General features: G+C 37.4%; 1 protein-coding gene across 2 annotated transcripts in view; it reads left to right on the forward strand.

The window, feature by feature from the left end:
* LOC144592740 (zinc finger protein 407-like) overlaps positions 1–14,219 on the forward strand; it is a 479,939-nt gene that overhangs the window by 94,637 nt on the left and 371,083 nt on the right. For both annotated transcript variants that reach the window (XM_078397678.1, XM_078397677.1), the window contains exon 3: positions 3,843–3,957. In XM_078397678.1, coding sequence (XP_078253804.1) covers positions 3,843–3,957 — 115 coding nt within the window. The remainder of the gene's footprint in view (positions 1–3,842; positions 3,958–14,219) is intronic.

Consider the following 14,219-nt stretch of genomic DNA (forward strand, 5'->3'; position numbering starts at 1 on the left):
GTCCAACCCCTTAATAATCTTATATGTTTCAATAAGATCCCCTCTCATCCGTCTAAATTCCAGTGTATACAAGCCTAGTCGCTCCAGTCTTTCAACATACGACAGTCCCACCATTCTGCGAATTAACCCAGTGAACCTACACTGCACGCCCTCAATAGCAAGAATATCCTTCCTCAAATTTGGAGACCAAAACTGCACACAGTACTCCAGGTGCGGTCTCACTAGGGCCCTGTACAACTGCAGAACTCCTTTCAGTGACTGATGCACTAGGACAGCCAGATCTCGTTGTACGTCCCCTTTTCCTAACTTGACACCATTCAGATAATAATCTGCCTTCCTATTCTTACCACCAAAGTGGATAACCTCACACTTATCCACATTAAACTGCATCTGCTATGCATCTGTCCACTCACACCACCTGTCCAAGTCACCCTGCAACGTCATAGCATCTTCCTCACAGTTTTGCAGAAACCTTATCTGTACCTTTGTTATCTTCAAACTTGATTGTTCCAAAGAATTCCTGGTCATCTTCTTGTTTTAACTTCAATTTACTTGAAATCATTCAACATGTTGCATGCTTGTATTCCAACTTGCACTCCTTGACACCAATTATTACTTCGGTGTTGGCTGATTTACTGTGTTCCTAGTTAAGCAATCCCTCAATTTTAAATGGTCGAATTGTTGTTGTCCAAATCCGTCTTCATGATTTCATGCCTAATACCTCTGTAAGCATTGCTCCCCTATACCCCACCAAGGTGATTGTACTCTTCAAATTCTGACCTCCCCAACTTCCTCAATTTCCATTGCTTGATCATTGGGTAATTTTGTCTTTGGTCGACATTTCCTTCAGCTTTAGAATTCCCTTGTCACTGCTCTCTATAATCTTAAGACACTGTTCAAAGCCTATCAAGCCTTTGGTTGTGTACCCTGGTGTGTCCGTATGTGCCAAATTTTGATTGATAATGGCAATTGATAAAGGATATATTGGTACATTAAAGTTGCTTTAAAAATGTAGGTTTTTATTCTTATCCATGAATTCCATGTTAAGTAAACCACTTTATTGGTTCAGATCTGGTCACATCTCACTAGTTTGTGCATTAGTTTGCCTTGTCACGTAAGATCACAAAATTCAGTACACACAGTAAGGGGCCTTGTAATTGTACAACCAAATACCAGGTGATAAATAACTGGCCATAGGAGTGTCTGGTGATACTGAACTGGAAAGAATTGCAGAAACAAAGAACTGCAGATGCTGGTTTATACCAAAGTTAAACTGAAGAAGGGTCCTGACCCAAAACGTCACCTATCCTTTTTCTCCAGAGATGCTTGCTGACCAGCTTAGTTACTTTGTGTCTATCTTTGAAAAGAATTGTGTATGTAAACCTCAAATTAATCATTTGTCAAGATTTTATCTAAAGGTATCAAAATGTAATTTTTTAAAAGTATCTTTGACTGTTCAATTATTGTTGCATTTTGGAATTTATTTATGACCTACATCTTGTTCATTAACATATCTGTCTTGGTAGATTCCATGTTTCCTTTCATCTCTCTTGCAAAAAATCCTGAGATGATCAGGCCAGGTTTTCTCTGAAACATAATTGGAAATCAGTTTCTGAACAACAGGGTTTCAAAAAACAGAACATTGCAGGTGCAACAAATCTAAAATGAAGCCAGGAAATGCATGATTTGCTCAAAATATCAGGGTGCATCTGTGTTCCAGTTACCTCTCGCATCCCAATGATGTGTGAGTTGAAAGATTAATCGGTTGCTGTAAATTACCCATAATGTATAATTGAGAGTAATAAACTGGGGGAAGTTGATTTGAATGCGAGGAGAATAAATGTGATATGTGTAGTATTAGTGTAAATGAGTAGTCATAGTCATGCCAGCATGGAAACAGGCCCTTCAGCCCAATTCATCCATGCCAACCAAGATGCTCCATCCAGCCCCTATTTGCCCGAGTACTCGATAAACAACATAGTTCAATGAGTTGAAGGGCCTTTTTCTCTATTGTTTGAGACTGCCTCAATGACAATTTGATGAAAACATTATGCGTCCTGATATTATAATAGGACTAATTTTCTACTTAACCGCAAACATTTTCTTTGTAAATAATTTTCTATCTTTATTACAAATATCAATGTCATACTGTTTTCTTGCATTCACCTAACCTCTTATCGTTGTGGATGAACTGATGTGAATATATTTAAACTTGTGGTGTAGAAATCTATGAACTCATTTCAATGTGTAGAAATGAGAATGTAAATCTTATCTAATTTTGTGCTAATTTGCACTTTTGCAAACATACAACTGCTTTTAGTTGTGTAATAATCTCTTAGTAATACTCGTATGTACTTCAGTACAGTTTTTCTCCCCGCACTGTTGCAGCCCCTGAGTCCTGACCTACATTGAGACATTAAGGTGCAACATTTATCTCAATTAACACAAATATTGAGTTTAGTGTAAATGTGTGATCTGCACGGAGACTTTTGTGGATATTTTGCCAAAGTTGATTAAATTGTATATCCTATCTTGTGAAGCTGAAGCTCCATATGGTGCTAAAGATGTCCTAATTATTTGTGCACAGGCAGGGTTCTAGTAGCACAATTTACTTCATCTCTAAAGTGTAGAATTATGCAAAAAAGTTGAAATTATTTCAGATTTCCTTTTTGCTTTTTGTCGCGGAGAGATGTTTTAGTGCAGTGATAGATTTTCATGTGTTGGAGAAGAAAAGGCATCATAACATGGAAGAAGAATGATATCTCCCTTACTGCTATATGAATATTGAAAAATGAGCCATCAGTTGAATAGTTTAAAATAGTGTTTGACTCTTTATTTAAAAATTCACTCATGGAATGTGAATGTTGTTGCTCAGGATAACATTTATTCAGGCAAACTTGTTAGGGGTAGGGCAAAGGTTCACTTTTTGTTTTTATCCCAGTAAGATCAGTTAAAATGTAGAAACAATGAACTGCAGATGCTGGTTAATTTACAAAAGGACACAAAATCTTGGAGTAACTCAGCACGTCAGGCAGCATCCCTGGAGAACATGGATAGGTAATATTTCAGGTCTAAAGAAATATCTTGCCGTGAAACATCACTTATCCATGTTCTCCCTGACCCGCTGATTTACTCCAGTACTTTTTGTCCTTTTGAAGATCTGTCAAAATATGTAAGCATGAATGACAATAAACCAGCGTACATATATTGTGACTTTTGATTCAGGGAAGAAGGAACTCTGTGATTTAATTTATCTTTCTCAAGTGCAGGATGTACCCCATCATATTATTCTAGATAGCAGCTTCACCAACTTTCAATTTACAGTAACTGTACTCGCTGTGACTATTACTGAAGTCAGGAGTTATAGTGCCAAGTAATTACCATCTACCATATTCGACTCAAGATTTTATATTTCAATTTCAGCATAAAAAACAAATCTTCAACATGTGCTAGTTATGATTTCCTTTGTGGATTTAAGTTACTTGATCACGTTGCTGTATTCATTCTTTAGATGCTATAAAAGGTATTTTCCACCCATGTGCAGCCCAGTCTAGTGAGTAGTCTTGCCCTATAGTTTGAATAGACCTTAACTGCTGAACACCTGGAATATTTTTATTTTCCCTTAACAGTTATCCTCTCTCTATCCTGTGTTATTTTATTCCTTTATCTGCTGTGGACTCTAGGTCACTGCTATGTACATTAAGCAGCAATTGTGAGAATTTCTACCACATTGAATTAAGAGTCTCCAAATTTGAGGGGGGTATAGGTCAATTAAATATAATTTTATAATTGGCATTGTTATTTTACCAACAGTGTGCTTTATTTTTTTCTTTACATTTTAGGATCAAAACCTTTCCGATGTACACTCTGCAACTTCGCAACGGCACAGTTAGGAGATGCTCGTAATCATGTCAAACGGCATCTAGGGGTGCGTGAATACAAGTGCCACATGTGTGGGTAAGTACTCCAGCATTGCTTGCATGGCCAACAATAGGGCTGTAGTTGGATGGGATTTTCCAGAGCACTGAAAAAAATCCAATGTACTAAAATCATTTCAAAAAGGCAGTCTGCACTCTTTTATTACATTTTAGTTTGTATGCAAAAAAAAGCAGGTTTTAATATTCACATCGAATGTGACCATTTTTAACATATTAGTTTATTTTAGATATGTGATGTTTGAATTAGCTAGTTTAGATGGTAACTAAGTGCAAATCCTTATTTTATTCTAGTGAAACAGCAGTGGGATTAGAGATTTGTTGATGGTATGCAGCAAGAAATTGTGCAAGTTTCTGAACTAAGGAACAAGGTCCACTGAAAACTGACTGTTCGATAAGGGTTGCTTTGGAAGTCATTGAATACTGATTATTTAAAAGGATTTTATTATAGTCAGCTTAGTGTAAATGGGTAAATGAGAATTACCTAAATAGAGCTCATTAAGTAAATTAATATATATTTGATGAAGTTTTTCATTTTAGCAAGAGATGAATAATTAGAATGGAACATTTTGATGTCCTGTGGTTTTAGCTACTTTCAGCTAACCAAACAATGACTGAATTGGTGGGTTGGTAATAGTATATTAAGATTCCCAAGATAAATTCATCCGAAAGAATGCTATAAAATTAGTTGATTTATTTATAAACCATGTTTTGAGTCTGTTTATTGCCTGCTGTAAATGGAATAATGAATGGTGAGTAGGTTCAACAAGCACATTTTTGTGTTAATGTCACATCTGTAAGCCATTCAGATGATTACAGGTTTAGGGTTCCTTTTATGAAAAGCAAACTTAATAAAAGCACGTACTTGCAGTTTGATTGTCTGGCTTCACACTAATGGCTACCATCCAAGGCCTTTGGACATTAGTGACAATTAGTAATCAATACAGAATCGATATTTTTATCCCACTAGCTGTCTGATCTCACGCTGAACTTTTGTGGGGCAAATGCAGAGATCTTCATAGTAAATGTGAAAATTGAATTGCTGCTGTTTTATGCTGCACATTGAAAACAAACTAAAAAAAAAACTGCAGCTTTAGAAATATCTTGTAAAATATTTACAGTAATGCTTGTGTAACTATTTGAAATGGTATGGTATACAGTGCAATGAACTGAGTACAGTATCCATACACATTACAGATGGTAGAGCCAAGTAGATTGTACCTGAGAGTACTGGTTAAAATCCTGCTTTAGTTATTAACTGTACACTATTTTTGCTTTGAAGTATACTATGCAACTTTTTTCAACTTCCCAGGCTTTTGCAATGATCCAAAATTAAACTACCATAATTTGGCCATAAAAGGTCAGCAGTTTTGTTGTGCAGTCACAAAGGAAAGGATGTTTATGTTTAATCATTGGTTATATCTGGTTAATTAGGAAAGCATTATTGAAAGATAATTGGGTGGGAAAGGTTCATTTTTGCGTCATGCACCAATCCAGAAATTAGAGTGGTGGATGATGTTAGATTTCAGTTTTAGTGACCATTGTTAACTGTTAGCGCCGTTAATTATGCCTTAAGTGGCAAAATTATTGGATGGCTTAGGACTTTACAGAATTGTTCAGTGATGTAGCAATTGTACTCAGAGATGCTGCTAATGGTGCATTTTGCTAATCAAACTTATTTACTGTGTTTGTTTAAAGGATATCATCTGGTTTAATTTTTTTTAATAGATATGTTAATTAATTAACACTCCTTGTATTTCACTAAATTTTCTTCCCTCTCAAATTGTCCAGAGTGTATTCAGAATTGGATCATCTTCACTTGATTGCATTAGGGCAATGACCCCTGTCCTCAATTTCCCAAAGAAAATGAGAAAATGGGTTTGCTAACCAGTTCACTAAACCTTCTTGTCTCAGAAAGGTAAATGAAAAATATGCAGGAAATAAAATTACAGAGTGAAATAAAGCCTTGCAGTGCAGCAGCAACTTTCACAATCCAGGATGTTCCAAAATGTTTTATAGTCAGTGAATCATAGAATGGTTACAGCACAGAAGGAAGCCATTTGGCCCATCAAGTCTGTAGTGGCTCTTTATCAGAGCAATTCATAAATTGCCAACCCCTAGTCCCTTCTCTGTAGCCGAGCAAATTTTTCTCTTACCATATGTTTATTTGATTCGCTCTTGATGGCCACAGGTAGAACCTATCTCCACCACAACTGCAGGCAGTGAATTCCAGATTACATGCAATAGATTTTGTATGCAGACACTGTTGTAAAGGAGGAAGAACTTGCACACAGTACAGTCCACCGTTAGCAATGTGATAAATGACCAGGTAATTGATTTTAGTGACGCTGATGGATAGATAAAAATTGCCCTGGACCTTTGTGATATCTAATGTGAAAACTATAACTGGTGTGAAGTTTCTTGTCAGCTCGTTATCTAGTTCACTATGTAGCAAAGCTTTGAACAGCTTATGGAATAGAATCTGTATTGGTTTTTGGAGATCTTGCAAAATACCAGAAAGTGGAATTGTTGGAAGTGTATTCTTTTGGATACACTGGGTTAAAGAGAAAAACAAGCCATTTTTCAATATGTTTTGATTGAAGAGCACCTGTTGAAAGGTGACTTGGTACATTTGTACTTTTCTCTTTGGCAAAAATGCCTGCACTGTACGAATAATTAACCTTGTTCAATTCAGCCATTGTCAATGGTGCTTCCATGGAAAATGGAAAGGACAGATAATTGTTTTTGTTTTTCAGAGAAAAAATAGCGTTAGGTATTCAGAGTTCCCAAGTTCAGTTTTTTTTCCTGTTTCCTAACTCTTGAGTTGTCTATTTCCGCTCATTGCTGTTTCATGGTAAAAGTATGTATTGAATTTTCTAACTAACAAATTTTGCTACAAATCTGTGTCATCAAAGTTTCAAGTAATTATTTAACTTAATTCTTGAAGATGTTTTCTATTTAATTGCAGCAATTTTGTTTAACATTTACATATACTCCAGAGTAAGTAAGCTAAATTTGCTTTTTGGCTGACATATATTCGCTTCAACTATAAGTGATGTAAAATATTGAGGAGTGCAGAGGAGTGAAAGGTACACTGGTAAATCTTGACAATTGTTGCCGGAATACAAATTCTGACCTTTAAAGATTAATACTTACGATGTTAGGTCAAGGTGGTTATGATGAAAAACACTCTTAACTTGGTCAGTCTCCAAGAGAAACAAAAAGAGCAGGAGATATTGCAATGCTCAAAGAACTGACCCCTTCAGCGTTTGTTGAGGCTTAGCATTAATTAAGTGAATATGTAAATTAAGTAATGGTATCAGCTTGATGGTTAAAATGATGCAACATTTTACATTAATACCATGACAATGTCAATTCATTATCACCAATGACTAAATAATTTAGAGAATACTCGATGGACCCATTAGTTCCTCAACATAAGCAGCTCATGCTGCATTTCTTCATTACCATATTTTTTTTAGGATTATATTTTAAAGGGTGAAGTGATCTTTCAGCAACATTAGCTTTGCACTCAAAAGCAGCAATCCAGTACAAACACTGTAACAATGGCTCTGTGTCTTTAGGAGAGTGCTCTAAAATATATGGTCTTGAGGCAGAATTTGTAAATTTGCAGTATGTTCACTGAATATGAATTGTTTTTATTTTAATTGTTAATAGTACTGTACGTATGCTATCAATGCATTTTTTTAAATACAGGTAATATACCTGAGATGAAGCAGGCAAGTTAATGTATATTTTTCTCTCTCCTACTCATAACCGTTACACTGTGGTTAAACTACAGCCGTAAACAGTTACAACTCCAGTAAAATTGTTGTTAGTTGCATTACCTTGTTTTGAGGATGTGAGGGGATCTCTTTGAAGATGATTATAATGTCACTTTCTGACCTTTGCAGCTTGAATAATTGTAAATCATTGCTTCATAATGTGTCAAAGAATGTCTGAACTAGGCAATTAAATGCTAGAATATAATAGACCAAATTATTGCCTGTCATGTTTTCAACAACACAGTTAGTATTTGAGTTACACTTAATCATTACATGCATTAACAACTTCATTGGAATCTGGCACCAGGCTGGGCATGAAATGCGTCGCATTATTTAAATCTTCAATGGTTTAAGTCACTTACTTCTCCTGAACTGTTCCAGCACTGAGGTTTTCATGAAGTGGGCAGTCCCAAAGGACATAATTCATTTCCATCAAAGTTTCTGTACCAGATTACGGTGCATTGTTTTCCAGCAAGACTGTGTGGAAATAAGACTGTGCTGAAATAACTGGAATCTCAAAAAATAATCTTGTGTATTGAACAGGTTAGGAAACATGGTATAGTAAGTAGTGAGGCATGATTTGCAGTGATATTGTAGTTCAACCGGTTTGCGACAATAACAGTTCAGATTGGATGCCTTAATATTTGCAGGCATATAACTCATTCCGGTTCTTCTTGGTTGTGATTGCTCTTTCCATTTAGGAACATAGAGGCAAAGATAGCCTTTAATTGAATGAGCCTGCTCTACTATTTAGTAATGTAGCCGAGCTGTATTTTAATTCCAGCTGTCTGCCGTTGTTATTTAACCTTTAATACCAGCAAAAATCCATCAATTTCAATCACAAACTTTTAGAATGAGAGACACAGCGTGGAAACTTGCCCACACCAGCCAACAACATCCCAGCTACACTTGTCCCACTTGCTTGCACTTGGTCCATATCCCTCCAAACCTGTCCTATCCATAGCCCTGTCTAACTGTTTCTTAAATGATGGGATAGTCCCAGCCTCAACTACCTCCTCTGGCAGCTTGTTCCATTCACCCACCATCTTTTGTGTGAAAAAGTTACCCCTCGGATTCCGATTAAATCTTTTCTCCTTCACCTTGAATCTATGTCCTCTGGTCCTCGATTCCCTACTCTGGGCAAGAGACTTTGTGCATCTACCCAATCTGTTCCTCTCATGATTTTGTACACCTCTATAAGGTCCCTCTTCATCCTCCTGCGCTCCAAGGAATAGAGACCCAGCCTACCCAATCTCTCCCTATAGCTCACACCCTCTAGTCCTGGCAACATCCTTGTAAATCTTTCTGTACCCTTTCAAGCTTGACAATATCTTTCCTATAACATGGTGCCCAGAACTGAACACAATATTCTAAATGCAGTCTCACCAACGTCTTATACAACTGCACCATGACCTCCCAACTTCTATACTAAATTACTTTTGTGTTCAGGGTTTTCCAGTTATTAATTTGTTTTATATCGTATGAGACACAACCAGAAATTTTCTGTGGTCAATTACCAAACATTTTTTATAGCTTATTTTGATAATTTAAATTTGAAAATTTCCTCTTGAACTTTGAACATAATTTTTTTAAACTCCAATAACTTGCATTTTAATGTGTCCATCTGTCATTTAGGTGATCTGGCAAGTTTATAAAGTCATTTTTAAGAGTCATATTTCTTGCGCTGTGAGCTCGGGTATCAGTCATGGTGGCAAAACAAAGCCCACAGCCCAGGATGTGTTACCAAGCATTTTAAAGTTACAAAGGACACTGTGAGATACACTTATCTATACAAGCTGGGTCTTCTAATGGAGCATTGAATTTGTGAGATCTTTCGTTACCTGTGCAGAATGTATGCAAAAGTGTTGGTTTTCTGCAGTAGACCATTCCCAATATTCAGTTTGATGGGTAACAATTGAACAGAACATGTGTCGGTGATTACAACCACATGGATTTATCATGGTCAACAAAGTGGATTTTCTCTCCCTGTAGATTTAACCTTGGAGACATACTCAATTGCTAATTAATGTGCTGTATCACATTCTTTCCAGGTTTATTGGTAATCCCTATGGTGAAATACTGAGGCAAACTCAATTGCTTACACCTAGAAGGACAGCATAAGAAATGGGAATAGATGACATACATAGAAGGGGGATGTGAAGGAATGAAGGTCATAAGGAGGCATTGGAAAGTAGGAGAATTGACAGCTCTCTAAAGGTGATCCCAAGGCATATCACATGAAGTTTGAAAAAAAAAGAGGAAAGTTGGAGCGAGAAATGGAGTCGTCTGGGACTCGGAGAATATTTGTGATAAAACATAGCTGAGAACGGATATGAGGGCCAGATCACGGATTTTGATTATGATCCATGGACACATAGTAGAGCTTGGCAAGTTAGTGAAATATTTCTTGTGTTGGATAATTAATAAAACTGCAGTTGCTGGAAGTCTGAAATAGCCAGAAAATGCTGGAAACTCAGCAGATCAGACAGCATATGTAGAAGGATCTTTAACTTGAAAGTTTTATCTATTTTGTTTTAGACTTTCGGGTACGATATAATTGGGGGAAGAACTGGGATGTCCATGGTGAAGGGCACTGACACAATATATCTGGTGAAGAGAGTGTGGTTGAGAATTTCTGGAATAGAGCCGACAAGATTATGAAAGTGTTGGAAACAAATTTTGGTAATGGTTCAAACACTTCATGTGAGCTACTAATTGTCGTTCTGCAGAACTTGAGGTTGCACGTGATTGAATCACGTACAAGACTTAACTTATTGGGAACCCTGGATTCTCATTCAACAGAATGATATAGAATATCTGGAACCTAAACTGGCCACTTACTCTATTGATTCCATTGTTTATTAAACACAATCCTATACTGTATATCCTTTATTACTTTCTGCCCGTAGCCCTGGCTTGCCTCTCTTTAAATGCATTTTCATTCTTCACCTCAATTACTTCATGTGATAGCAGTGCCCCATGCTTACTTGAATTCTCTATTTAATTTATTGATGACTATCTTTTGTATATCTTGGTTGTTTATCTCTTCCATGTGGAAATATCTATTTTATGGCTACCTTTTTTTAAAAAAAGTAAAAGTTTCTGTTTGGTCATTGCTCTGTTTAAGAATCTAAGAAATGAGCGCAGGGTCAGCTATTTGGTTTCTTGAGCTAGCTTTGCTGTTCATTAAAATCTTGGCTAATCTGACCTTGGTCACAGCTCCACTATGCTTCCTGCCTTGACTCCCCCATGGATCAAAAGTTGGTCTATCATGACTTTGAACACATTCAATGTTTGAGCTTCCAGAGCTCTCTAGAGTGTTCTTCCCGAAAAGGTTATGGGCGTCTGGGAATGAATCCCGGTCTGAAGCCCAGGGAATTTGCAGACAAACCTTCACGACTCATTCAGTACACAAATAACCCCCATTTTAACTGCCGTTGCATTAGCTCTTTAATTGCTGTCCCCTCATTATTTAAAGTGGAGAATGCTGAAGTATATCATTTTAAAAATTGTTAACATATTAGGATGATATTCTTAAAAGGTCTCATTTTAAAATGCTGTCTCTCACTTTAGATTCATGAAATGCACATCAGTTCCTGGCCCAAGGGTGAAAGCTGACGTGGCGAATAGGCCAACATTGCTTGTGAGCTGTAAATGTGGGTTAGCATCTTCCCACTCCGATTTCACATTCCGTCTGTGGGCACTTTCCCTTCTGTGCCGATGGCACTGCTTCGATCGGTGCGGGTTGCTCACAATGATTCCTGAACAGGTGTGAGTGGAGGACATAACGACTGCCTGAACACAATAATATAATTTTTTTTAAATGCAGATTTTTTTTCATAATCTCCTTTGCTGTTTACACCATTGTCTGCTCTCACTGGCTATACACCTGCTGGTGCTGTGATGGCAAGCAAACTGTTACTGGGCCATTGGCTCCTTGCACGTGAAACAACATTGATTTTGCAACATGGAACCGCGCCATTCATATCAATGTTTATGCTCCTTATAAACCAACACTCACTTTCTCAACAAAGTCCCCTATTCTTTGCTCTCTTTTGTTCATTAGCTTCCCCATAAATACCTCTATTCTTTCCATGTGGAGCACAGCCATGATCGAATAGCGGAATAGACTTGATGGGCCGAATGGCCTAATTCAGTTCGTACCACTTATGAACTTATGATTCTACATCCCCATTACTTGATAAATCTTTGTTCAGTTTATCTTGCACTTACAAAGCCAAGTATTAAAATGCAAGATTACATTGATTACTTCCTGATTTTAAAGGCATTAACAAACTGGTTTAATTTCTCCTAATAAATGATTTGGAATGTGCTTGGGCTGCATTTAATGATGGGACTTGGAATATAAGGCAGACACAGGGTGGCACAGTGGCAGAGCATTAGAGTTACTGCCTTACAGAACCAGAGACCCGGGTTCGATCCTGAACTCGGGTGCTGTCTGTATGGAATTTGTATGTTCTCCCTGTGACCGTGTGCATTTTCTCCGAGTGCCCTGGTTTCCTCCCACATTCGAAAGACATACAGGTTTGTAGGTAATTGGAATAGTTGGTGTTGGGAATCCAGTGAAAGGAATGTGTGGGTGTTGAACAGATGGAGTGGGTGGGGGAGGGGGAAAGAAACTGGGTGATATAGACTGGGGTTGAGTTGAAGAGGACCTGGGTAGGTCAGAAAGAAAGAGAAAGGGACAGAGGGAGAGGGGGTTACCTGAAATTGGAGAATTCAATGTTCACGACCATCAAATTTTTGGCTGCCCATTTCTCTCCACAGGTGCTGTCTGACCAGCAGATTGTTTGTTGCTCCAGATTCCAGCATCTGCAGTCTCTTGTTTCTTTAAAAGCCGATACTGCGTGCGTTGTCAATGCATTGCCTTCTGACTCTAACTCTCTAATCATTCTGATCATTCTTGAGGATGACAAACCTCTTGTTATATACAAAATGCTGGAGTAACTGAGAGGGTCTGGCAACATCTCTGGAGAAAATAGATAGGTGACATTTCGGGTTGGGTACCCTTCTTCAGACTAACCTCTTGTTGTTTGCTTTGATTGCTTTCCGCTAATGCATCATGGAATTGAAGACTTGTTTCATGGTTCTCCAACTTGTGTGTTCGTTATAATCTCAATGTCTTCTGGGATCAGCAGTTTCAGGTTCATGTTCCATACCCCACTGCCAGCCTTGTGTGCTTGTTTTAATTATCGTGAGGTAGTGATCTGAAGAGAACATCTGCAAAACATTGGTAGATCTGATCTAGAATGCTTGGGTACAACGAGGGATTCTACCTGGGACTGATCTGAGTCATCTGATTTTGACTAGGTATATTATGGCAGTTCATAACTGTAGGGATTATGAAGATGTTGCATGTCTGCTTCAATCAGGTAAGTGGTATCTGATTTGGTGTCAGATATGCTGGAGGCAATTGAAGTCACTGTTCAGAATTATCAATGTTGCTAAGTGCGGTAGGAAATGTGGAAAGATGGTCAGCCATTTGTCCTTCAGAGTCAATGCATGCACAATGAGTTGGAGTGGAGCATTTGCATACATTTTTATCCCCTAATAGTGGATGGATTAGGGGATGACCACCACAAAAACTAATCGTAGGAATGCAGATACTCTTTATTCTAGAGCACCAACTTCTTTAAAGAAATCGCTTGATTTTGCTCATTTCCACATTGTGGTGAGTGGTTTTGTTTCAATGTTTCAGCAAGAGATCTCCAAGGGATCATACCCGTTCATGTGTATTTTGATGATAATTGGTCATGATTCTGTCCACCAAGGTATCTCGGTACTGGAATAAGTTAATACATTAATTGCGAGTGGGATATACTTTAAGGGACATACATACTCATAAGATTGGCTTTAAGGCAAATAGTCATAAACATTTTGTGTAGCAAAGTTAATTTATTCAGAAAACAGAGTCTACTTAAAGGGCAGAGGAAATTGAATTTATAGCAGAAAATGCAGCAACTCTTCCCAATAACAGCAGGGTAATTTTACTAAAAATGCATTGTGGAGGATATTTGAAGGCAACTAACTTGGTGTAAGATTAATCTCAGTTAATTGCAACAGTGCCCTGATCAGGTTTGATTGGAAGGGTAATTCTCCGATCATCTGCATACCAGTTAGGAACAATGTTATCAACATATCCAGCCTTAAAATCACATCATTAATCCTAGATCTTATTATAACTTTCAAATCAATGGATGGAAATCAACTAATATAACCGATTTATAAATCAGTGGAGTCTTTTACAGCATTGCAGTGCGTTATTTGATTAAAAGATAGATTTGAACGAGTGATACAATTATTCTCTTAAAAGCATGATTATCAGCATGAACATTTTGTTGTAGTGTTTGAGTTGAGTGAGAGACTAAAGTACAAATTGTAACAGAAATGGAAGTGGGGGGAAATAAAATTCCGCATGAAGGAAAGGTAGGTATTTTTTTCCTGTCTTTGGTGTGATGGACGTGATTAGTAAATGTGT

This window comes from Rhinoraja longicauda, chromosome 4 (genome assembly GCF_053455715.1).
Source record: "Rhinoraja longicauda isolate Sanriku21f chromosome 4, sRhiLon1.1, whole genome shotgun sequence".
Taxonomy (NCBI): Eukaryota; Metazoa; Chordata; class Chondrichthyes; order Rajiformes; family Arhynchobatidae; genus Rhinoraja; species Rhinoraja longicauda.